The 25,756-nt window shown below is 38.4% G+C and overlaps 1 protein-coding gene across 2 annotated transcripts in view; it reads left to right on the top strand.

Annotated features, from left to right (window-relative positions):
- Positions 1–2,545: 2,545 nt before the first annotated feature.
- LOC127789927 (uncharacterized) overlaps positions 2,546–25,756 on the top strand; it is a 30,268-nt gene continuing 7,057 nt past the window's right edge. The window contains exons 1-8 of one of the 2 annotated variants that reach the window (XM_052319028.1): positions 2,546–3,159; positions 10,461–10,607; positions 13,199–13,579; positions 15,145–15,249; positions 17,599–17,739; positions 18,979–19,182; positions 22,795–22,887; positions 23,047–23,158. In XM_052319028.1, coding sequence (XP_052174988.1) covers positions 2,683–3,159; positions 10,461–10,607; positions 13,199–13,579; positions 15,145–15,249; positions 17,599–17,739; positions 18,979–19,182; positions 22,795–22,887; positions 23,047–23,158 — 1,660 coding nt within the window. In that variant the 5' untranslated portion in view covers positions 2,546–2,682. The remainder of the gene's footprint in view (positions 3,160–10,460; positions 10,608–13,198; positions 13,580–15,144; positions 15,250–17,598; positions 17,740–18,978; positions 19,183–22,794; positions 22,888–23,046; positions 23,159–25,756) is intronic. The other variant, XM_052319029.1, reaches the window with a different exon arrangement.

Genomic DNA, 25,756 nt, shown 5'->3' with positions numbered 1-25,756 from the left:
TAATCACAAACCCATTGGTTTGAAAAGACACAATCTAAAGATCATGGATCTTTGTCCATGGGAAGAGGCTATTCTGGATGGCTTGAAAGTCTCAAAAAGGGATGAAAGTGGCACTTGTACGTTAATGCACTCTTGCTAAGAACCCATGGGTACCAAAGTAACCTCACTTGAAGTGTTCATCTTTACCAATGAAATAGTGAGGTTTGAGAATACGAAGAGCTCAAAAGGGTGGTTGTTTGAATTAGGCTTTGATTGTCAGGGCCATTTCTTTGGATCTATCTTTAGATCCCATGGCCAAATCCCTTAATCAAAAAGCTAAGAAGCTTAGAACACATACTGCGTGTGACTTTCAAATGGCTAGTAGAAATAACACTAGGGTTTCTTAATTAAAGGAGAGCAAATGTCCAAGCAAAAACAACTAGAAACAATGGTTATAGCTAACTGAGATGAATAGAGATGAGTTAGGGTGAAAAATTGTAACAAGGGAAGAAGTAGAGCAATGATGAATTTGGACTAGGGTTGGGGCAAACATGCAAAGGTGTGCAAGAGATGGGGTGAATAGAGGTTACTGATGATGTTAGGTGGAGTAATAACAAAGGTGTGGAAGGGTAAAGAAGGCTGGGCACACAAGGGTGAAGACATGAAATTGTGGTTGCGGGAGCTTAATTGGTGGGGAAAGGGGTTATTAGATCCAAACAAAGGTCCTGTAAAACGGGTTAATGGTAGACAACGATGAGTGTAGTGAATTGTGAGAAGCTCAAAGGAGGTGACAATGAGGAAGAGAGATGACTGTGAAGGAGAGTCCATATTTGGACAGATAAAGGAGAAGCTATAATGGCAGGAACTACATCAAACCCTAGAAAATCAAAGAAAAAAGAAAATTCAGTGACGATCCACAAATAGTAAAGGATATTGTCGTCAACGCATTTAAATTCAAAAACTTCTAGGTTTATGAGAGAAGAACTTAAATATTTGAGTGTCTTTCCTAATATATCTCGAAATAATTTTCTTTTGTATTTATAAAATTAAAGTTCGATCTTCAATTTGAAATATTATCAAGAGACATTTTTAGGGACACGAATCCTCTTGTTATCATTGTTATATTATAATACTCTACATCTTATAGGGTGACAAGCTTATTTAATTAATCAAAAAATTCAAATTATCCAATTGTTTCAAATCATTTTAACTAATTAGGTGGATTAAGGATGGCAGCAGGAGCTCCAAGGGGAAAGAGAAAAAAAAAACATGGTGCTTTTAGGGGGTTAAGTGGTTAGCCCATGATAAGTTGTAATTCGCACTAATAGGTTGTGGGTTTGATTATTTGTCTGGGCAATAAGTCAAAGTCTTTACCTGCGATTTAATTCATCTGTCAAAATTAATTAAGAACATGAGCAACGAAAAATCATGTAAGGATAGTAATAAAAAAAAAAAAAATAGTGTCTAAGGCCATCTCCAACGCATGGTCAGAATTCTCCTTAAGCCAAAAAATACGATGAAAGTGCTTAAATTTAGCTCCAACCCACCTATCTATGTCTTGTCACTCCTCAAAATTTGGCTGTGGTTAAAATGGCTCCTTATAGATGAGGAGCTGAAATTTGCTCATTATTCCATTTTATATATTTTTTATATGTACTGAAGTATTGAGTGAATTATATTTTATGTATTTCACTATTATTTTTTTTATATGCGTGTATTTAATTATTTTGTATATTTCATTATATATTTATTTGTATGTAAATATTTAATTATTTTGTATATTTGATTATATATTTTGTGTATGCATGTATTTAATTATTTTGTGTACTTGATTATTCATTTTGTGTGTATTTGATTATTTTATATATTTAATTATTGATTATGTGTATGTGGGTATCTTATTATTTTAATGTAATGTGTATGTGTGTATTTGATTTATTTTGTGTATTACATAATTTTTTTATATGTTTTAATGTAATGTTTTGAAATTGATTTTAAAAATGAACGTTAAAGTTACTTAATTAGATTATTTAATATTATATTTAAAATAATTATTATTACATCACAAGAACAATATTTATTTTTGTGATTTTTACAGTTTGACCAATTAAATTTTGAATTATGGAAATATTTTAAATAATTTTGTTAAATAATTATTTTTAAAAAATATTAGTAAATTTATTTATAAATATATTAAATATTATAAAAATCTAATACTATCATATTTATTATTAAATTATCAAATAAATAATAAAATTTTATAATAATAATAAAAATTATAAGTGAGATAAAATAAATAGAATTGAAATTTATTAATAAATAAGTGGAGTAGGAAATGTAATAGAGAGAAGAATAAAAAGTATAATTGGAGTATGTATAATTTTTTAAATAAAATTAAAATAAAAAATAAATTATTTATAATATAATAAGATGTAAATTAGAAACCCGTTGGTTGGAGATGCCTAGCGGCCACCACAAGAGAATGGATGGGTTTGACCAAAAGTCAGCAAAAGCATCGGCTCCATATTGCATTCCCTGAGTCCCACCGCTTCCAATCATTACCCGCTCACTGTCTCTCTCCCTTCACCTTTTCGTCTCTCAGCGTTCATTCATTTCTTTCGACGTCCGTTGCTCTCTCTCTCGGTCTCTCTCTGTCGCTAAATCTTTCACTTTCTCTCTCCCTCCCTCTCTACATGCATAGCCATGGCGGACTCTATCGAACCTTCAACTTCATCCAGCAATACGGCGTCGTACGTACACCCTCGAAGAGAGCCCTTCGAGCACGGCCTCATCCCCATCCCCAAACTCATCTTCTCCGACGGCACCCAAACCCTAATCCCTCTCAGGGATAAGCTCATCGAGCGATCCAAGCAGTCTTCCACCGCCCGGCTCGACTCCTCCGTCATCTCCGAGATTCTCCAGATCTCGCCCGACCATGGCCGCCTCGTGCTCGACACCCTCGCCACCGTGCTCCACTCCGATTCCGATCCTCTGGTCTCCGCCAAGCCCTCTGAGGTCGATTCCGTCGGCGTTGATGTTTATGATCTCGTTTTGTTTTTGTATATCCAGTCGTATAAGCGGTTGCTCCCGAGAACGCACAAGGACGCTGCCGCTGTGGCGGATGTTTGGCCGTCGACTTCCGCTTTCGATGGGTATTTGTCGGCTCTTTCTCCATTGCAGGTGGGTCACTCTCTCATTTTCGTTTGCAATGATGCTGGTTTTCTTCTTAATTAGATGCTCTGGATTGTTGAATTTTGGAATGGGTTTGTGGACGTTTTGGTTAATTGTGTGCCTTGGCGTGTGATTTTTGAAGGAAAGGGTGCCTATTGATATGGCTTTCTTATAGGACGACATACTTCATTTCCATTATCATTGTTAGTCATCTAAACTAACTTGGCATTTAATTGAGAATTATGCATTCTCAAAGTTGACTAGTACATTTGAAATTGTAATTTTGGAATTGGTTAGTTTATGTCATGAGTCAAGAAATAATAGAAGTGCATCATTGTAATAGGATTGCAATGGTTTGTTAGGATATTTTTATAAGTTAGAAGCACATGGGTGCTATTAGGAATCAATTAACAGCTAGCTAAGGCCTATATAAAGGCTACTTGTAAGGGATTGGGGACCATGCTTGAATTGATGATAGATATTCTCATTTCTCTTTAAAATTCTCTCTCTTAATCTTCTTCACGTTTCTCTCTTGTTTCTCCCCCCCCCCTTCTCTCAATATCTCTCCCTCAATTCTATATGATATCTTTCCCCATTTCTGTCCAATTTCCCTTCTAAATATTATGTTCTTAATCCTAAGCCTCTCGGATCCTTCCGATTGCCAATTCCAACCTTGTTATGAACCTTAGGTTCATTACAAATAGTATCAGAGCATCGTTCATCGACGGTTTTCTTTGTTGATTAATTTCCGACGGATGCTGTCCGATGCAATTGATTCTCGAAATTTGATTCTGACGCACGGAGGAGTGACTCTCGGCTAAGAGTGTTGGTAACTCTGTTTGGAATTGAAGATGAATGGTTCCAAAGGTAATTCTAGCGATCTCAATAGCATGTTAGGATAGGCAGAGTAAGACGACTAGGTGCAGAACTGATTAAGCAATGCTTTCAAGAGATTCGAACGAATTCAAGAGCGTCGACAATTTTTGTAGGCCTCAATGTTGTTAGGCAAGTGCGAACAGTGAATCCAACCTAATCCTAGAGGGTGATGAAGGTGAATTAATGAAGCTGATACAGAGAAGACTCGTAGAGATTGGAGGAACAGGCTAACGATTTTGGTCGTGAATTTCGACAAGCTAGGTGAACTTGGAAGGCGAAGCAAGAGGTGATGCTTGGCGGCGAATTGCAATAATTCTTGGTCGAAGTGGAAGGGTGAAGCAATTTCGACGGAATTGGAAGCCAATTCATAAACTACTCCAGCCATCAAATTCTCAATTCTGGAGAATTTTGTTAGTTGCAACACAATCGAGCAAGGGACGCGAGCAACCTAGGCAATTCTAGCAGTGAATTCCAGCGATTTAGGGAATTCTGATGAGTGGAAGGAATACACTTGATTCTCGGTAATTTCTTAATTGTTAAACTTGGATTTTGGAAGTGCAATTGAGTGGTTGGATAAGGTGAGTCCGACGACGATTCCAGCAGGTATAGGGAATTATTGCAGTAGGCGAGTCAGGAGAATTGGTAGGCCTAGGTGACTCTAGAAGGCGGATCAAGTCGCTGTAATTGTGCGACTGTCGTGTACTGCCTAAAATAACTAATTGTAACTTGGGAGATTGGGAGGGAAATAGAATAACTAATGTGCTCATGCTTGTTGCAAGTGGCGCTGACAGTTAGGATACAAGTTGCTCTAGGCGAGAGAATTTCAATTGAGTGAGGGAAGATCAGTATAAATAGAGACTGATCTTATCCAAGAAGGATATGAATGAATTGAATCTCAAAATTCCCTCTCAATTCCTTTCCTCTTTCTCTATCTCTCTCTCTCCTTGCTTCTCTCTCTCCGATCAAGACTTCTACATAACTCTCTAGAATTCCTTGCAGAATTCTTGAGACTTGTTGGATCCGTTAGACCTAACAATTCTAGTATTAGAGCTCATTCGGGCCAATTCCGATCGTCGTAAATTCAGTTAGATCGAGGAAGGAACGAGGATGAAGAACATGGAGATGCAGTTACAACAATTTGGCTCTATAGTGTCGGATCTGCAGTCGAGAGTGGATCAGTTGGAGCTCGGATCCAATCGCAATCATGAGGCGATCATTTCCATTGATCGCAAATTAGATAGAGCGGTCAGTCAAATTCGTGAGGAAGTGGGAGTGCAAATCAGGGAGCAATTGCAAGGGTTTATGGTGTTGTTTGCTCGTCAAAACTCAGTAAGTCTATCCCTCAATTTTCCTCCTAGAGAAAGAGTAGAATCGATTCTTCCCAGTCATGGGATGAATCAGAGGAGGCCGGAAACGTCTGAGATCAGGGAGGAGTCAGTGGGAATGGGAGAAAATGTAGTTGGAAGGAGCTTGGGAATAATTGGGGGCCAAGGCCATCTGGGAATTCCTATGCCCAAATTGGATATTCCCATGTTTGATGGGAACACCCCTAGATGGTGGATTAGGAGGTGTAAAAGAGCTTTTGAGTGGTATGGGGTGCCGGAGCAGCAGAGGGTGACTCTAGCTGCGGCTTACCTCAATGATGCCGAAGATGATTGGTATCGAGGATGGGCCAAGGTGAAAGAGGAATGCCATTGGGCTAAGTTCACGGAGGAATTATGTGAGAGGTTCAAAGAAAGGGGAATGACCGGTGTAGTAGAAGAATTCAACAAGATTCGACAAGGAGGATTAGTGGCAGATTATCAGAGGAGGTTTGAGGAGTTAAAGGCACTTATGCTTAACCACAATTCTTTTCTCACAGAGGCTTATTTTGTCTCGAGTTTTATAAGTGGATTGAGTGAAGAATTAAGACTTATGGTGAAGGTCTTGCAACCAAGGACCCTCAAGCATGCCACCGACGGTGCAAGGTGACATGAGTTGACAGTGAAAGCACTTATGAAGAAGCAAAGGTTGATGAATAGGGAGGAACACACAATGTGTTGACTCCCATTGGAAAGAATCAAGGAAGGGAGGCTTTTAGGGGAGTGCAAGAGATGAAGAGCGTACCCCTTTTGGGCCCTAAATTACAAGGAGATAGGTTGACGGTGCAAAGGAGGCAGGCTAACCATTGCTTCAAATGTGGGGATAGGTATTTCCCTGGTCATCAATGCAAGAAGCAACTGCTTCTGCTGGAAGGCGAAGAGGAGAATGTGGAAGAAGTGGAAGTGGTGGAAATACATGATGAAGGAGAGGAAGATAATGGTGAAATTTCATTGCACGCGTTGAGGGGATTGACCAATAATAAGGTCATTAAGGTGGAAGGAAGAGTAGGAGAATACAAGTTAATGATTCTCATAGACAGTGGGAGTACTCACAGTTTCCTGGATGAAAGAATTGCTAAAAAGTTAAAGTGTCCCCTAATTAGTACACAACCTCTCACAGTTATTGTAGCAAACGGGAGTAAGGTGGTGAGTAGATCAACGTGTGTGGGGTTTTGTTGGGCAATGCAAGGAGAGAATTTCGAGATTGACCTCCGACTGCTCCAATTGGAGGGATGTGATGTGGTCTTAGGCGTGGATTGGATGAAGCATGTGAGTCCCGTATGCTTTGATTTCAATAGGATGGAGGTGACGTTTGAGAAAGAAGGAAGAAGAATGACATTGGTGGGCCCCAAAGAAGTGGGGATGTGTAAGATGATCACAGGAAAAAGGTTATAGAGGATACTAAAGCAAAAGATGAGCAACGTGGCTTAGCTCTTCTCTATCCAAGCACTCGAAGAAGAAGAGGAGGAATCATGAGCAAAGAGTGAGCTAATGCTGGTGGTCAGCAGTCCAACACATGGGAGGTAAACCAACTTGACTTACTCAATGTACTTTTGGTTGAATATGAGTATCTCTTTAAAGAGCCTAAAACCTTACCTCCAACCCGAACCCACGACCACTCCAGTATCCTGAAACCTCAATCAGAACCTTGTAATGCTCGAGCCTATTGTTACCCCCCCAGCACAGAAAACAGAGATGGAGAGAACGGTCAAAGAAATGTTGCAACACTCTCTCATTCAACCCAGCTATAGCCCCTTTGCATCCCCTGTGTTGTTAGTAAAAAAAGAAAGACGAGTCGTGGCGCTTTTATGTGGATTACCGACAGTTTAATGCCCTTTCTGTCAAAGATAAATTTCCCATTCTCTTCATTGAAGACCTCCTAGATGAAGACCTCTCCTCAACAGAAACTTGAAGTCCTCCCAACCCCTCACCCTTTGTCGCTTTTTCTCCTATTGGAACCACGACAAAGCAGCTCCCTCCAAACACAAAACAGCTGCATCTATTTTCTCCTCATCAGTCATCTCAGTCACCGCAAAATAACGTTCGACTCTGAATATCCAGCCGTTTGGATCGTCGCCTTTGAAGAAAGGCATCTCCAATTGTCGCCCTCTGATTTCCGGCCTCCAACTCCCATCAGCACCCCCTGTCTTGGCGCGCCGCACTCCCACATTCGAGGTCGCCTCGGAATCTTGAATGAATTCCATAGGTTGGCCTCCCCTCTTCTCCTTATTTTTTCGCTCCGGTTCCTGCTCTTCCCACTTCGTTCTCATCACTGTGAACTGCTCCAACAAGTTCGCGACATTCTTCTCCGCCGATTGCATCTCACCCCTCATGGCCTCAACTCCTAGTTACACGCCTTCCATCCTCCCTTCTAATTCTCCTACTTGGTCCGTCAAGTTCACCATTAGGATCGGTGATTCTCTAATACCAAATTGATGAGAACCCAAAGAAAATTCACTAAAAACTGAATTCAAATTCTCACGTCAATTCGATTACAAGAAGAACTGGGCGTTCGAGAGGCCTTTAACTCTCCCAAGACTCAATACAAGAATGATGTCTATCTCCCCAACTTCTTCCCCCCCCCCCCCCAAAATACATATTCTTCCCCCACTCCTTCCCAATAGAAATCTGTTACACGCACTTGCTGGGTCGTTACACAACCCAACGATTTCCCTTCTCTATCCTTACGCACATGGCTGGCTGTAATGCCAGCCATCCAATTTACCCCCTTGCCCCTGCCTCTTGGACCTTCTTTGGTAAGTCAAGTAAACCGAGGGCCTATCATTCTCTCACTCCAGATTGGTACCTGGAGGTGTCAACCAGTTATGATAAGGGAGAATGGACTAAGTAGCTTATGGAGCAGTTAATCCTTGATCCCTCTAATAGACAAGGATACACACTTGGCAATGGTTTGACCGGGCATAAAGGGAGGTTGGTTATTGTTGATAGTGACTCCATTAAGAAGAGGATATTGTAGGCCTTACATGACTCCCCAATTGGGGGACATTTGGGGGTACAAAACACCTATTGCAAGATTAAATAGCTTTTCTATTGGCCTAAGTTGAAGAAGATAATTAAGGAGTTTGTAATGACATGTGATGTTTGCAGCAGATGCAAGCATGAGAATATACACCCCCTTGGCATATTACAACCATTACCCGTACCAGAATAGGCGTGGAGCCATATCAATATGGATTTTGTGGAAGGCTTACCTAAGTCCGAGGGAAGGGATTGTATCCTAGTGGTGGTTGATAGACTGACAAAGTATGCCCATTTTCTCAGCTTAACCCATCCCTTCACGGCCCAAGAGGTGGCCAGGGTATTTTTGGATCAAGTGGGGAAGTTACACAGGATGTCTAAGACGATTGTCTCAGACAGGGACAAATGTTTTACAAGTTTATTGTGGAAAGAGCTAATGAAGTCCTTGGGAACACACTTGCACATGTCCTTAGCCTACTAGTTGGAGACAAAATGGGTAGATTGAGCGAGTAAATCAATGCTTGGAAATGTATTTGAGGTGTTTGTGTTTTGTGCATCCAACCAGGTGGCACAAATGGCTACCCTTGGCCCAATGGTGGTACAATTTCAATTACCATACTGCCCTAAAGATGACCCCATTTGAGGCCCTATATGGGTACAAGCCACCATTATTACCAACGGGGAGGGAAACAACTTCTGTGGCTACTATGGATACCTATTTGCATTAGAGGCAACAGATGATGCCGACTTTAAAGGAGGAGTTAGCCAACACATAGAACTGGATGAAACAATTTGCAGACAAAAAGAGAAGTGAAAGGACGTTCTTAGTGGGAGACAAGGTGTATCTGAAGTTAGTCCAATTGAAGACTCTATCCCAAACACAAGTTACTAAGCTTAGTACCAAATTCTATGGTCCCTATGAGGTGATAGCTCAAGTGGGGAAGGCTGCCTACAGACTATAACTTCCAGAAAGATCCAACATTCATCCAGTGTTTCATGTGTCCCTCAAGCACTCTACCAGAAACAACCCGGTGAGCTCTACTCTACCCCCAACATCCCAACGAGTTCAACAAGAAGCTGAGCCTATAGCCATTGTGGGCAAGCAGGTCATATGTAAACAGGGAGCACCAATCACATAGGTGCTAGTCCGTTGGTCTAATCTACACCCGGAAAATAATACATGGGAATACTTACCTGATCTCCTAAAACAGTTTCCCAAGGCAGCAGGCTTACTCTAACCTTCTAGGGGACAAGCAAGGTTTCAAGCAGGGTAATATGGATTGTATCAAGGGTCTTATTGTAGTAAGGGAAAAGAGGCAGTTATGTAGAAGTGTGTAGAAGGTGTATAATTTAAATTTCTGGCGCCAATCCTCTCAGGATCGATATATAAGCCGAACCCCGCAGCTAATTGAGGCATGGGTGAATAGAATTGAATCATTCCCGCCTCTCTCTTGTTTCTCTCTCTCTCTCTCTCTATATATATATATTCTCTCAGTTCTTCCCTCTCTATCCCTTCTATTCTCTTCGAGAATTCTCAATTCTCCATTGATCAAGGGAGAATTCACCTTGTCAGAATCAGATTCTGACACTAGCTTTACTCTCTGGGCTGCAATCATAAAACACTAACCTTAAGGCACCTGAAAACACATACCTGCATCCATAGCCATTATATCAGTAAACCCACAGGAATAATGGACACCAACGTCAGTGTACGGCTGGCCTTCAGCATTGGGAATCACATGCCTTGACAATAGTGTTCAATTTTTTAAGGTTGAGCATTAGTAGCAACAGTGAGGCTATCCTTTTGTGACTGGAAGGTCGTAGGTTCCAGTTGTGGAAATAACATCTATGCAAAAATCAAGATGAAGATTGCACACAGATATGACCCTCAGCTACCTTGCAAAGCAGGTGGACTTGCATTTTAGTTTTCCTTTATTTTGTTTTATTTCCTGTGTGTTTTGTTGTGAAACACTATCAAATTATTGCTAATTTTACATGCCTGGGTTTTATTTACTTATTTATCAGGTCAGGTTTCTGTATATCATATTCTGGTTTTAGATCTGACCTGACCATAAGTTTGTCCATTTATTGCAGCTTGTGCGCAGTAATAGCCGTCGCTTTATGCCATCACAAGCTGATGAAGAAGCTCACCAGTTATCCTACTTACAAAAGCACTTGTCCAACATCTTGTCTCTTTTAGCAGATCAAGTGGAAGGAGAAGGAGAAGGCGAAGAATCTCTGGTCTGTTAATATTCTTGCAGTGTTTCTGTTTCTCTGTTTTTTTTTGTGCATATATAGACCATTGATATTTTTTAAATAAAATAGATTTATATATACTTGCTAATTATAGCACACTTGTATTTTCTAATGCATTTCAATTTTATTATGTGGATCTGATCTTTCAATCTGTGATTCATGTACTGGAAAAGAGAAAAAAGTGTTGTTCACTAAAAAGTTATATTTGTGTCAGTTTTAAACCATTTAATTTAGTGCTCATTTGTTATTAGCCTTTGGTTTTTGTATTGATCTGTTATTGCAATCAGAGTAGTTAACATTATGTGACATTTGAATGTTGCATTAACATTATGCAATATATTGCGCCAGTTCTTGTAGAAATTTAATGCAATCTTAGGAACTCTTTCTTCATGTGTTAGGAACTCCAGTGGTACTCTAGTTCTGGAAAATGGATCTTTGTTTCCCATTTTTTTCATAAAAACTAGAAAAATGAAAATCTTGTTCAAATGAAAAAAAATTAGAACATTCTATGTTTCAAATTTATATTGAAGGATGGAAAATATCTTTAGGTTGTTTTCCACTAATTTCTTCAAAAAGGGGTGTTTCGTTGTTTTCCAGTTCCAACCAAAATCAATATTGATTGCTCGTGTATTAATTATCAATGTAAATAGTAAATGCTACTATTCCTATCAAGCCTTAATCCCACTAGGTGGGGTCCATGAATTCTACCTCAGCAATCATTTCTATCAGCAGGCATATCTTCTTGAAGGGTCCTTACAACATATTAAACCTAAGAGTTTCCTACAATGTTTTTCTTAGTCTTCCTCTACCTCATTGGAGTTTGTATTGGTTTTCTTCTCAAATGACCAAACTATCTTAATTATTTCTCATACAACTTATTTTCAGCAGGCTTCTTTGACCATATTACCAAGGGTATATTGCATCCATTCCTCCTGTGGTTTGAGCCATTTGCAAGAAGACCCCTTCTAGTTTAAAACTGTCTTGAAGGTTCATGTGGTTTTTTTTTTGTGCATAGATCCTCCTTTGTTAAGTCAAAAGTCCTCATTGGGTACTATGGTTTTGCCTATTTTCACATAGACCCCTATGAGTTACTTTAATTTTTTATAATTCAAATCTCATATCAAAGACAATGTATTTGGGATATTGACTTAAAGGAGGGAGGTTTGTGCAATAAAAGAACACCACATGGACTTTCAAAGACATTTTAAACCACAGATCTTCTTGCGGATGACCGAAACCACAGGGGATCTAAGTGCAACTTACCTCATTTCTAGTTCTATCTTTTATTATATGGCTGGACATTCGTTGTAACATTCTCATTTCCATTATGTTCGTGTTTTGAGCATGGTGGTGCGTTATTATCCAACATTTTTGTATTTTATAACAAAGCTAGTCTTGCAGGCATTTTATAAAATTTACCTTTAGCTTTAATGAAATCTTTCTATAACATAAATTCCCTGGATGTACTTTTTCATTTTAGTTAGTCTGCCTTAATTATTTCTATAGATAACATCCTCATTAAGTTTTTCATCTTTTTGAATGATTGATCCAAGATAACTGATCTTTTCTTGGGATGACTTGATATTCAATTCTCATCATAACATCATTCACATTTATATTTTTATTAAACTTACATTTCATTTATTTGGTCTTCAATCTGCTCAATTTACAACCTATATTGTGCCCATTTTGGCTACTTTACGGATTCCTCTAATCAAGATGCTGCTGCTAAAGTGGGTGAAAAAAAATGGCTCTTGTTTTGCAATTAAGCCCTATTTTGGATAATCATTTGTGTTGAATAACATAAAATAGATGTCCAATAATTAATAATATTGTATTATGAATTTACTTTTAAAGCAAGTCCATCCATTGATCAAATTATATAATTATATTTATGGAGAAACATTGTATGATAGGAGTGAACCCTGAAGCCTCTGATGATAATTATTGCCTTCTTTTGATTCTTACCCTTATCTATCAGTAGTGTGTAGTGTATTAAATAATTTTTATGTATATATGTATGTGCACATACGTGTTAATCAAGTTTTTTGTGTGTTAAAAGTTATGAACAACCATTTTAATATTAATATGTATTCCATTTTCAGGAGTATTGGGTTTCTCCATACAGTCTATGATTCTTCAGTTACATGTGCTTATAATCTTAGGAACTGCCAGATCAGTTACATATTGCTGATGCTTCTTTTGTGTGCCATGTGCCTGCCTTGCTATAGTGGAGTTGTTCCTAACCTGCTTGAATTTGGTAGTGGAAACTTCAATCCCCAATGAAATGTTTTAAGGATGGATCCAACAAGAATCTGACTGATTATGGTGTCAGTAATTTATGTCAGCAAATACACCATTTCTTTCTGCATGATCAGCTCTCTCTCTCTCTCCCTCTCTCTCTCTCTGGGTGTGTAAACATTCTCACAGAGATATCAATTGCACTTGGCTATTTAAGCTTATTTTCACTTCCTGTTGTCTGCGTTATTCATTCAACTGCAGTTTTCATATACTGGACACTTGTGTTTAAGTGCTTTATGTCCTTGCTCTAAATGGTTGCTTATTTGCATCATCAGGTTTTGACTATGGAAAAGTTTGAGCACCTTGAATTTCTACTTTATTATGGTGAAAAAGCATCAGAAAGAATTCCCTTGAGGCAGGCTGCCCTGTTTTTTGCTAACTCAGATCCTGACATGCCTGCTGCTCCTGTTGCTGCATCGCAAGTTCATGACTGGCTTCTACAGAACATTACCTCTGCTTTGGAACATATTTCTGAAAGAGTTTCTGCAAAAGAAAATGGGTCACCCATTGCCTCAGATCAGGATGTTCCAATGTCTGATGCTTGTGCAAGTTCAATAAAGACATCAACCAGCACCAGGGGTCCTAGTTTTATTGAGGGTATATCCAAGTCGTCATATTTGAAGCATGCATCTGATCTAAAAGGATCTTCTGTGAAGGTCTGTTTTCTATCTTGAAAGAGTTTGTCTATTGGGCGTTTGGTTTGTGTGATATTATTATCATCTGAGCATCCTACTTGATTTTATATTGTTTCATTTTTATAGGTAGCCGGAATCTGGGATTTCTTGAAATAGTTGTCAATTTATGGGATTTGCACATCCTACTTAATTTTCTATTGATATCTAGTTGCTTATTTATTTCTTTCAATATTCCATTATTTGGACGATAAAATCTATCACCATCTGGTTGAGCTTGGTTTAAGAATATTGAAAGCTTTTGCAGGAACTGTTTCCTTTTTGATGTATTGTGCTGGACTGTGATGCTTTTATTTGTTTAATGTCTGTACGGAACCCAATTTTTTGTGTTCTATTCATGTCTTCTTAATCTGGAACATGGAAATATTGGATGAATTTTTACATTTTACTATTTTGAACTGGGTGAAGTCTTAATTCTGGCCTGTGAAGAATGGACATGGGAATGAGTATGACTTGAGAAGTTGGTGGCTAAGAATATCTGCAAACTACTACCTACCCCACTCCCCCCTGAATGGAAAGATAATTTTCTTTATTATCTTTCTTTTTCTGCTTAATATTTTCAGGGTAGTTGTGCCTTTATTTTATCACTATTGTTCCTCTTACAGTTGTATTAAATCCTAATTTTTGCACACGTGCTTAAGAGGCACCAGTATCTGCACTTTATGTAGCTTGGCTATTGACTTGTGAGAAACTTGAGTCATGTCAACTAGACAAAAGCAGTTCAAATGTAAGAATCATGGCCATTATGCTGCAACAATCAAGAACATAGCTCAGGCCTCAGTACAAGTTCATTGGCTTTACTGTTTGGGCTATCAAAAAGCAAGCCTACTACACTAGTTCTCAGCTTCCTGTTAATCTTCGTATGTTGGTAAAGGCATATCCTGTAATCTAGGTGGTTTATGGTAGTCTTCAAGGTAAGGCACCTCTTTGGGGCTTGAATTTTGTTTCATACTAGAGTTGATTAAACCAAACCAGATGTAGCGTGGATTTTTCTCAATAATTTGATCCAAGTTTGCAATCCTTGAGCTTTTTAAAGATATTTTCCTTTCCATCTGACAAGACCCCAAATAGGAAGCATTATTTGCAGTCAGTCTAAAAATTTCTTCATGCTATTCGTAATAAAATAGGAGTAGTGCCAATAGAGGAGAAGATGAGAGAGACTAGACTAAGATGGTTTGGTCATGTGAGAAGGAGACCAAGAGACGCTCCTGTGAGGAGAGTTGATGAAATGGAACAATTAATCAAAAAAAGAGGTAGAGGCAGATCTAAGAAGATTTTGGGGGAGACATTAAAGTTTGATATGAAGTGTATGGATCTCAACGAAGATATGACAAAAGATAGAAATACATGGAAGTCTAGAATTCATGTAGCCGACCCCACATAGTGGGATAAAGGCTGGATATGTTGTTGTTGTTGCTATTCTATCTCTCATGCTTTGTGCATTCAATGAGGGCAATTTGAATATTTATTTATTTAATCTTTTAGTTGCTTTAGCTCTTGCGTGCTTCTAACTTCTGTAATTTTTGCAGGTCATAAATTGTCACGATTCTGTCATATACATTTTAGCACCATTGAGATATGCCACCATCTATGGATGCTCTGATACGACTATAGTTGTCGGAGCTGTTGGCAAGGTAGTTATTGAAATGCAGGAAATTATTGCTCCTTTCTGTCAAGTGTTGGAACAATGTCCCTATTCTCTCAGGTCTATGTTCCTTTTAAGTAGCATCCCTGATTATTACAAAGTGATAATCTTCATCTTTGGACAATTGGTACTTGCAATTATGGTAATTATGTTGTAATCTAGCATATTTGAAATCTAAGCATTGTATCCTTTCCAGTGACCTAAATGATGTCTATTGAAAGAGGTTAGTCCAATCTGCCAGAACTTGTTCTGATGCCATATAGGGTTATTCAAACACTCTGGAGCGTGCAAATAGCTCATCACTGTGAAATGAGTGTTTGAACAATATCCTTTTCTTAGGTCTTCTGTCCTTTTAAGGAGCATCTCTGATTATTACAAGTGATAATATTCATCTCTGGAAAATTGGTACTGGCAATTATGCTAATAGTATTGTTATCTAGCATATTTGAAATCTTAGCCTAACATCTGATCAGCAACCTAAATGATGTCTATTGAAAGAGGTCAGTCTAATCTGCCAGAACTCTTTCTGATGCCATATAGGGCTATTGAACTCTGGAGTGTGCAAATAGCTCATAACTGTGAAATGCCAGCTTATTGTGCCAGCTTTCTGACAATTTATTGTGCCACTGTGTTGCTTTTGCAAATTTAATCTTCCCTGTGAATATGTTATTCCTATCAATCTAAATTATATATCATCATTTTTGAACATTCTCCATAGTTTTATCTTTTTTTTTTTGTCCCTTTAGGACTTGTAGTTCGAAGTTGTGTTTCCATGTTGTACGGGTTGGTTTTACAATATCAACTATGTGATGGAATGCAACCATATCAATTATAATTATCTTTGTACACTGCCATCTCATTGAACTTTTCCATACGAAGATGGATTGGTGTTAAACTTCATCTTACCATTCCCTTGCTAGAGGGTTGTGTTAGGAGGGACATTCAACGTAAAATTTTGCCATTTTGTTCTTTTTTTTTTTATTTGTATTGTCAATGTGAATTTTAGAAATTAGTTGACATTATAAATGTCTTGCCACCAACCCCATCTTGTTTAGGATAAGGTGCAGTTGAAGACGTTGATAATGATGCAGATTTGTAATTGGCTCCTCACAAAGAATTAATATTAGATTGGCATCTCTTGTATGATAAAGGCTTGACAGTAATGAATTGTTTTTATTTATGCACTTGTTCATGGTTTCTTGTTGAGGGGGAGTGATCATTATTGTTTTCTTTACTGTGCTTTACATGCTAAAAAACAAAATACATTTGGGCATGTGAGCACAAAATAATCCAGGAGCATGCACCTGTGCTTTTGCAGTGTTTTGACCCTTCCTCATGATAAGTTTCTTCACCCCATCATCAACATATCTATCTCTCAAGTAGATGTGTTATAAAGTGGATAGAAGAAGAATCTTGGCAAGCTGTTTTCTGCATGATCTCAGGTTAAAACTAAGACAAAAATATGCTCTAAAATTAAAAAAGGGATATGCCACTCTCTCCTTTTTTCCTCATAAGCATTTGTTAGTGTCATACTATTAAAATTAATGTTTAGAGTAACCTGAAACTCTGACCAAAATTCTGTCATACAAAGAATTCAAAGAGAAAACTATAAGCTGTGCAGCAAAGAGCCCTCAAGAAGGAAGGCTTATAGTTTGGCTCTGATCTTGTGATTGTGTTACTGTATATTTGTATTCATATATTTTCTGTATTCTGACCGTTTTTATATCTTAGTTTTCTTAATAATATTCTGGCAGTGACTTGCCACCTTTGATTTAAAATGTAAAATATAATTGTTCTGTAATTTGTTCTCTATTTTTAAGTTTGCCGTGATCAGAAATTCCACTTTCGGGCTGGTTGTGTTGGACCTTTGTTCCTAAATACTATCGTGACAATGTAAAGGTCATTACAGATGCATAAGCACCAATTAGTGTCGTATGCTAACTGCTAATTGATTCCTGCATCTCTTTGCTCACTTAATCTTGTAGGCTTTATTGCTTTTCGAATAAGCGCCCGCCAATTATATAAAACAATATATTGCTTTAATGATTTTTTGGTTCATGTGATTTGTTTCCTTGTATTCTAGGTTATGTTTATATTCCTATGGTTATCTATCTTCAGATTCATGGAGTCTAGTAATGGTAAACCAATTTAGCCTTATTTTCTTACATTCATGGTGTTGTTTGCATCACAGGCATTCAAATCATTACCCTGGTTCTAGTTGGCCATTTGTTCGCTCAGTGCGATGAATTATAGATGCTTCCATCTCTTTAACAGAAATACTCTGAACGTGTATTATTGTATTTTTATTTTCTATTTAGGTATTTATTCTTTTGTACAGGCTGTGAGAGTTGAACACTGTGAGCGTGTTCATGTCATTGCAGCAGCTAAGCGAATCTGTATTGCAAATTGCCGTGAGTGTGTATTCTTCTTGGGGGTAAACCAGCGGCCTCTTATTGTTGGTGACAATCATAAACTGCAGGTCTGTGATGCATGCCACTGTTCTCTGCTTTGCACAGACTAATTTGCTCCATTACTATATTCTTCTTGTACTTCAGAATTATGTGGCTTGTGTCTTGTTTTGCCAAAATATGGTTATGTTCTCAATTCCAATGTTCACTTCCAAAACAACAGAATTATATGCCAGTAGAAACCTCTGTTGGTGGTTTTACATGATTGATCAAATGGTAGGAGATGTCTGGTTGCCTCAGAGCTTTAGCATTAAGATATGTAGGCATGTGGTCCTTCCATTGGAAAATTATGCACATCTGAAGCAGAAATTTGACAATAATGATAATGACATAAAAAATTAGTGGAAGCAGTTTATTCTGTTTCACAAAATTCAAGCAATGGTTGTCAGTCCAGCAAAGTTCTAAGATTTGTGGAAATGACTAGAAGACTGAGCAAGCTTTTTGAGTTTGCATGTTGAACTCTATTAAACATCTCAATTGAGCTGTAGTTTTCCATTTTAATAAGCAACAATTTTCATATCATTACTGCCTAAGTCTCTCTCTCTCTCTCTCGCGCGCGCGTGTGCGCACACACCCCATGCACGCACACACACACACTCTTTCACACATGCACATGCTCTCAGACACTCACACACAGATGCCCTCACAGACATATTTACCCTGGCTTGTGTTTTAGTAGTCTTTACCCCCCTTTCTTCAAACCATAGCTTGTGGTGGTTATCCATAGAAGTTGCCACAAATTGCTATGTCAAATTTTTGGTCAAATCCTGTTTTCAATTTTGGGATGAGAATAAATCTCCTTCAAAGTCTATGTTGTGCAGCATCTGTTTGAATATTAATGCTATCAGATGTATAACTTATGTTTCTATTAGACTTGCATATACTTTTGACAATTGACCTGTCAAGTTTTCCGGAAATCTCAGCCTTCATGAGCTCTAGTTTCCATTCTTTTGCTTAGCTGCTTCATGGTGCATTCCTAGAATGTATATTTTTAATCCTTATGCCACTATAGGAAATTCACTTTTGGCTCCAATTATGTACTGGACTGATCTTTAAATCTAATCATCTCAATAGTATCACTACCTTAAAATTCTAAGATTAGTTTTCTGTACTCTTAATGGTCTACTTGATGTTTAAGCTTTCTGTATCTGGTGCAATCAATTTGTTCTGATAAAATACCTTATCTCTCCATTTCATTTAATACTGACTCTTGGAACTTCTTCTCGCCCTTGTGACAAATTTTGTGTTAGGTGGCACCGTATAACACTTTTTATTCTCAATTGGAGGAGCACATGAACCAAGTTGGTATTGAAGCAACTATCAACAGATGGGATGAACCTGTGGCACTGGGAGTGGTTGATCCACACGATTCGCTATCTCATCCTGCAGGAGTGTCTGACGTACAAGCTGAGTCTGCTACTTGTGTAGATCCTGATCAGTTCACAAATTTTTTGGTACTGTTTTTGCGTTGTTATGGCAGACTAGGTTCACTAGTAGCGGCATATAGTTTATACATTTGCTGGCTGAAGTTGGTTTATATCTGTGCATTTCTTAAAATTTCTCAAGTTGTGCGTGTCCTTATGATTAACCAGAACAGTGCATTGTCATGTGCCTAGGAGTATAGGAGGGTCAATGCTGTAATAGGAATATAATAAAGGGGGTAATCTTGTAATAGGTTTATAATAACTGTTAGGATATATTGTTAGCAAGTGGTTAGGCTGTTAGAAGGCAATGACGCCTATATAAGGCTGCTGTTAGGAGTTTGTTGGGATGCTTGAATTGAAGAATGAATTTCAAACTCTATTCTCTCTTAATTCTCTCTCTCGGTTCTTCTCTTTCCTCCCCATTTCTCTCTATTTCAGTTCTATATCTCCCTCCCTTCTTGCTTTCACTTTCCTAAATCCCTCCAAATTCCTATCACAACCCTAGCCAAACCTTAGGATTGTGACAATTGGTATCAGAGCAGTCCATCCTTGGTTGTGGTTTTGATTCGAGTTCCGACGATGATTATCAGGCGTTTGAGGCGAGAATATGCGGCTTGGCAGAAGGCGAGCCAGGATGTCGCGACTGGTGTGAGAGTTCCAAGAGATTGCGGTTAGGTTGCGGGGTTTTTGCAATTGCGGTTTGGTCGGGCAGGCAATCTTGGCCATTGTATCTTAGCGACAATCCTCAACCTCCTTCCATAGTAATCGATCAAGGAAGGCGACCTCGGTTGTGAAAGAAAAGTAGAAGGTTCAACTATTGAGTTCCGGAGCAGTAGGTTGATTTGCTGCTATTTTTCCGAGTCGCTGCAGTTGCAATTTCGAATGTGAGGCAGATCAAAGTGATGCAACTTCAGCGGATTTGGAAGCCAAGTCATATGCTATTGTAACCATCGAATTCTCAATTCTGTAGAATTTCGTTGGTTGCATCATAGTTGCTCAAGGAAGGCGAGCAATCTAGACGATTCCAGTGGGGAAACTTCAGCGATCTGGCAGAATTCCATCTATCTGGAAGGTTGTTCGATTCTTGGAGCAGTGATTTCTAGCGAAAGGAGGTGAGGTAATAATCAGAGTGCGCAGACGAGAAGACGAGGTAAGGGCGACTCTTGGAGCAGAACCTTAGCCTTCAATTTCTTCTTTTGGTGCAATTACGGTTATTCCAGTGAATTGGGCGTTCAAGACAAAGAAGCAACCAGGAGATCCCCAGTGGAATCTCAGAATTGATTACGATGCACAATGGGAAATGAATCCGGCGCACAAGGAGGTGAGGTCGGCTGATGTTTGAGGCTTGGAATTGGAAGACGGCTTGGCCAGTTGATTCCGACGCAAGGAGCTTGACTCTCGGAATTTAAAGGTGATTACGGAAACCAGGATCAACGGGCAATCTAGATCAATTCCGTGACTTCGTCAATCTTAGTTGTGAAGGTGACCATTGTAGCGATTGATTCACACTTCGGATGGAGATCTAGGGAACTCTAGAAGGCCGATTGAATCGCTATAAGTGTGCGATTTCTTCCGCTGCTACAATAGACTTACCTTGAAGCATAACAGTGGTTGCAATTTGCCACTTATTGGATCAATTTTAGAGGTGATTGGGTGAGACAGTTACAAAACGGAAGTGTGGGGATTTAGGATGGACAACACTTCGATTTTGTGGCCTGTGGCTTGTCCAATTCGTGAAATTTCTGCCATGACGAGCAAAGCTTGCATGAGACCATGGGAGCCTAACTTACAACAGAAGGATGTTGCATGTTCAGCTGGAGATAGACATCAGGGGAAGTTTGGCCAGAAGTCTTATGCATGGGAAAAGAAGTTGGAGATGGGGATCCGCCAATTGGACAAAGGAACAAGAAGTGTGGTACATGAATCAAGCAAAGAATTCGGCCAAATGATAAGTGAAAAGTTGCAAGAGTTTGCAATGATACTATCTGAGGAGTATCATTACAATTTTCGCACCGAATATTTTGAGGATTATCATGGGAGTTTTAACAAAGAGGATTTCCTTAACATAGAGCAGCCAAAGAAGGAGTACAACTACAAGTTTCCAGCAAAATTCTTCGACAAACCGAGAAGGAATGTGGCAGATGATCATTCTGAAAATTCTAACCAGAAGAGGATGGATTCCGACAACCATTCAGCAGGAGTGAATCCCAGTAAGCTAAAAGAAGAAGATGTTGCTGATGTGGAGGAGAAAAATGTTGAGAGTGAGATTCAGAAAAATTTCGATGAACGAGATGAAGATGTGGCAGAATTACTGACAGGGGCAGATGGTTTAATTATTGGGGAACCTCAATACAATGATAGGAATTACAACATTGAGGCATCAAAGCCTGGTTATCATGACTCTGTTGGAACTCCTTCCTTATCTTGTCAGAAGCTTGGTGTGAAAATGGATGGAAGAATAGGAACAGAATACAGAAACTCAATTGCTTCATCGACCCTAGAGAAACCGAGGCTAGTGGAATCCTAGATAGTGAAGTTCTTTAAACTTTCTGATTCAGGTAGCCATTCTATTGGTGCTGCAACATCTCACTATGAGGACAAGGAACCTTTTGAATCCCTTGAGGGAATTGAGGCACAAACTATTGGAAAACCTTCCCCTAATGGCAATGACTTATTGTCGGGGGTGACTGATGGGGTTGACTATGTGCCCCAATTCAAGGCTGGAGATGATACTAAAGATTTGGATTTTTTGGGCAGTATTGGCGATTTGGACTTGGGAAAAGATAGCTTCCCTTATTGTCATTCTGGAGGATCTATTAGTTTGATTTATGGAGAACATCCTCATGGGGAACAACCATTTCAAACTCTATTCATAAGAAACATAGACAACAATGTTGAGGACTCTAAGTTTCGGTCTGCTATTCAAGCACTTAGATTTGAATCTAAAGCCATTGAGGTCAATCTGGTTACCCCTATTGAAGTGCTAGTCCAAGTTATGCCGGTGACGATTCTTGGAATCCTAAGAACAAAGAAGAAGAAGCCTAGAAGGAGAAAGAGGGAAAAAGAGATTGAACAGAAAATGAAGGTAGGAGTGGGATGAAGAAAGAGCAGCTCAATGATAATAAGTTTCTTGGGGACAAGAAACATTTTAAGGCGGGGGGAATTGTCATGTACCTAGGAGTATAGAATGGTCAATGATGTAATAGGAATATAATAAAGCGGGTAATCTTGTAATAGGTTTATAATAACTGTTAGGATATTTTGTTAGCAAGTGGTTAGGCTGTTAGAAGGCAATGACGCCTATATAAGGCTGTTGTTAGGAGTTTGTTGGGATGCTTGAATTGAAGAATGAATTTCAAACTCTATTCTCTCTTAATTCTCTCTCTCGGTTCTTCTCTTTTCTCCCCATTTCTCTCTGTTTCAGTTCTATATCTCCCTCCCTTTCTGCTTTCTCTTTCCTAAATCCCTCCAAATTCCTATCACAACCCTAGCCAAACCCTAGGGCTGTGACATGCATGAACCGTGATATCTGCCTATTATGTTACACCTTTTATTTTATTTTTTTATTTTGAGTTCAATCTTAACCTAAATGCTTTGTCCTATTTTGTATTGATCTCCTGTTTATTTGTTCATTATGCACAGATTCCGAACTGGTTTGAAAGTGAAAACTCTGGGTCCACAAAAAACAATCCTTTTCCATTACCAGATGTTTATATGTCATCTCAGCAAAAAAATGTATGTTCATTGAGACATGCTGATCTTTATATTTGCTCATTTAATTTCTGTTTCTAGCAACAGATTTCATATTTTTCTTTTGAAATAATGCTATAGAATTTTAAATTATTCCTAGTTACATTGGAAAAGTATTTAATTAAACAAAATTATGTATTTCAGCACAATAACTTGGGGGAGATTAAACAAATGCTGAGGGAAACACAGCTTGAAGAAAACCGGAAGCGTGAATTATCAAGTGCACTCCACATATACTTCAAGGATTGGTTATATGGTAATCTTTGTTGCTCCCATATTTTCTACAGACCACATACTGTATGTTGATGCATGAATCAGCTTCTTATTCTAATATCTATATAGTGGAACTAGAGTAGTGTGAAAATTCTAAATTGAATTCCAAGCTGTTAGGTTCTATTTTTCACCGTTTTTCTTAATGTAATACTGTCTTTCACCTGCTGAAGATGTGGACAACTGGAGGTGGCATATTTATGTTGCTGAACTACTTAATTGAGTTTGGATGTGTTGAATTGACCCAACTTGATCTTATCACCTTTCTCATGATAGAGAATCTCTCTCATATGAGAGAGTTTGGGATCAACCTGAGATGCTTACACTAATTTATGTGTTCATTAAAGCATCCAACTGGGTGAGCAAAGATCTACAGCCAACTTTTATGGAAGAGGACATAGTTTACCTGACTCAAAGAGTCAACACTAAGTGTCAACTAGATCCAACCCATAGTTCTCAAAGGCTCAAGGCGCAAGAGTGCTTGGAGCCTAGGCACAAGGCTCAAGGTGCAGGGCCAAGCCTTTTGGACGCAGGGCACACATTTAAGAAATCTCTATCAATATACTTAATACCTCGTTATTTTTAATATATACCTCTAAAGTGGTAAATGCAAACTTATAAAATCATAAATAACAAATAACGAACAGTATTTAACTAAACAATGGGGTGTTTTATTGTTTTCTCAAATTTCTTTTGATTCTTTTCTAACAAGTCCATCAAAAAACAAACAAAACAAATTACAGAGCAAAAGGCATGCGCCTTGCACTTCAAGGTGAGGCACATCCTAGCACCTAGGCACGCTATTGATTCCAATCAACTTCACTCCATTTTGGTCCATTTTCATATCTTTCAGTCGACCTATTAGATCAATTTTCTAGTTTAATTAATAGATGAAATTTTCTTATCTATGTTTTTAGTTTTGTTTTTCTTTATTCATTGTATATGTTGGGGGCATGCTTTGGTAGCAATGGTAGGGTTGTTCCTTTATGATTGGAACGTCATGGGTTCGAGTTGGCAAAACATCCTTTATATAAAGCAAGGTTAAGGTTGCATACAAAGATGATTCTTCCTCGAGCTTCACAAAGTGGGAAGTACTTGGTGGCACTTCAAATTGTTGCCTTACTAGGAGTGTAGATGTTATATTTCTCTATTATTATTGTTAAAGAAGAAAGAAGTCCGGATTACTTATATGTATGTTTATTAAGGACATGCATCATCAAGCAGAAAAGTGTGTTAGAATGTTGGGACTAGTGGAGAAGTATTGAGACACATCAAATTGCAAGTAGATTAGATTGAGGATTTGCGTTAAGCTTTTGCCTCTTTACTCTTGCCATCAGTGGACTCATAAAACATGTACAAAAATAAGTGCATTGTGTATGCTATCTACGAACAATATTGTCTTAGTGGATATGTTGTGAATATGTGTGCATGTGCATGAAAGTAGTATTAAGATTGTGGAAAGATCCCACAATCTATGGGATTGATTATCAATCTCAATTATTCCGCAATCTATGGGATTGATTGTGGGATAAGATTGATTATAATTAATCTTAATTATTGGGATTGATTGATTGATATAAATTAATAATTTATGTAATTAGGATTCCTTCATTTTTTCCTTAGTTATAGGGATTTGATTGTTTTCTTTCTCCTATATATATTGTAATCAATCCTAGTGATGTAAATGAGAGAGATACCAAGTTTTTCAGTCTTGTTCTACATTTTTCAGTTTTGTTCTACATGGTATTAGAGCCCTCGATCTCAGCCTGATACGCCTAAAACCCTAGTGCCTTTATTGCACAACCCTTTCTTTGTTCTTTCTAAAGCTCCTCTCCTTTCATCAAAGCCTTTATTGCTTCTTTCAACTTGTATGGAGATTGTGTCTGAAACCTTTGAAGTTGTTGCCCCTACCATAACATCTGGAGATGTAGTTCCAGTTGATCAATCCAATGTAGCTGGTGAATTACCTAGTGTTCATCAGTCCTATCGGTTAGACGGTAGAAATGATCTTCAATGGGCTCAACTTATCAAGATGTTTCTCAAAGGTCGTGGGAAAGGCAACAGCCTAACAGGACTTCCACCAAAGGAGGTAGATCCAACCTTCATAGCCTGGGATGTGGAAGACTCCCATATCATGTCTTGGTTGTGGAGTGCTATACAACTAGAAATCAGCAAGAATTTTATGTTCTTGAGCACGACAAGGGAGATATGGGAGACAGTTCAACAAACATACTCCAAGGTCAAGGATGCTTTGATGATTTTTGAGGTAAAAACTAAGATAAGCTCTACTAAACAAGGTCAGTCAACAATCACTGAGTACTACAATAAGATGAAAGGGTTATGGTTGGAGCTTGATCGCTATCAAGCTATAAAGATGGTGTGTTGTGAGGATGCTACCACCCTCAATCAAATCTTCGAAAGAGACCAGATTGTTGAGTTTCTAGTAGGTCTAAATCCTGAGTTTGATCAAGTAAGGATTCAAGTTCTTAGTAGAAACAAACTTCCTAATTTAAATGAGATTTTTGCAATCATTAGGAGTGAGGAAAATCAAAGATGTGGCATGCTTACAGAGCATAGCTCTAAA

Source organism: Diospyros lotus, chromosome 14 (genome assembly GCF_014633365.1).
Source record: "Diospyros lotus cultivar Yz01 chromosome 14, ASM1463336v1, whole genome shotgun sequence".
Classification (NCBI taxonomy): domain Eukaryota; kingdom Viridiplantae; phylum Streptophyta; class Magnoliopsida; order Ericales; family Ebenaceae; genus Diospyros; species Diospyros lotus.
The sequence above is the reverse complement of the archived record's forward strand: the minus strand, read 5'-3'. Positions and strand labels throughout refer to the sequence as shown.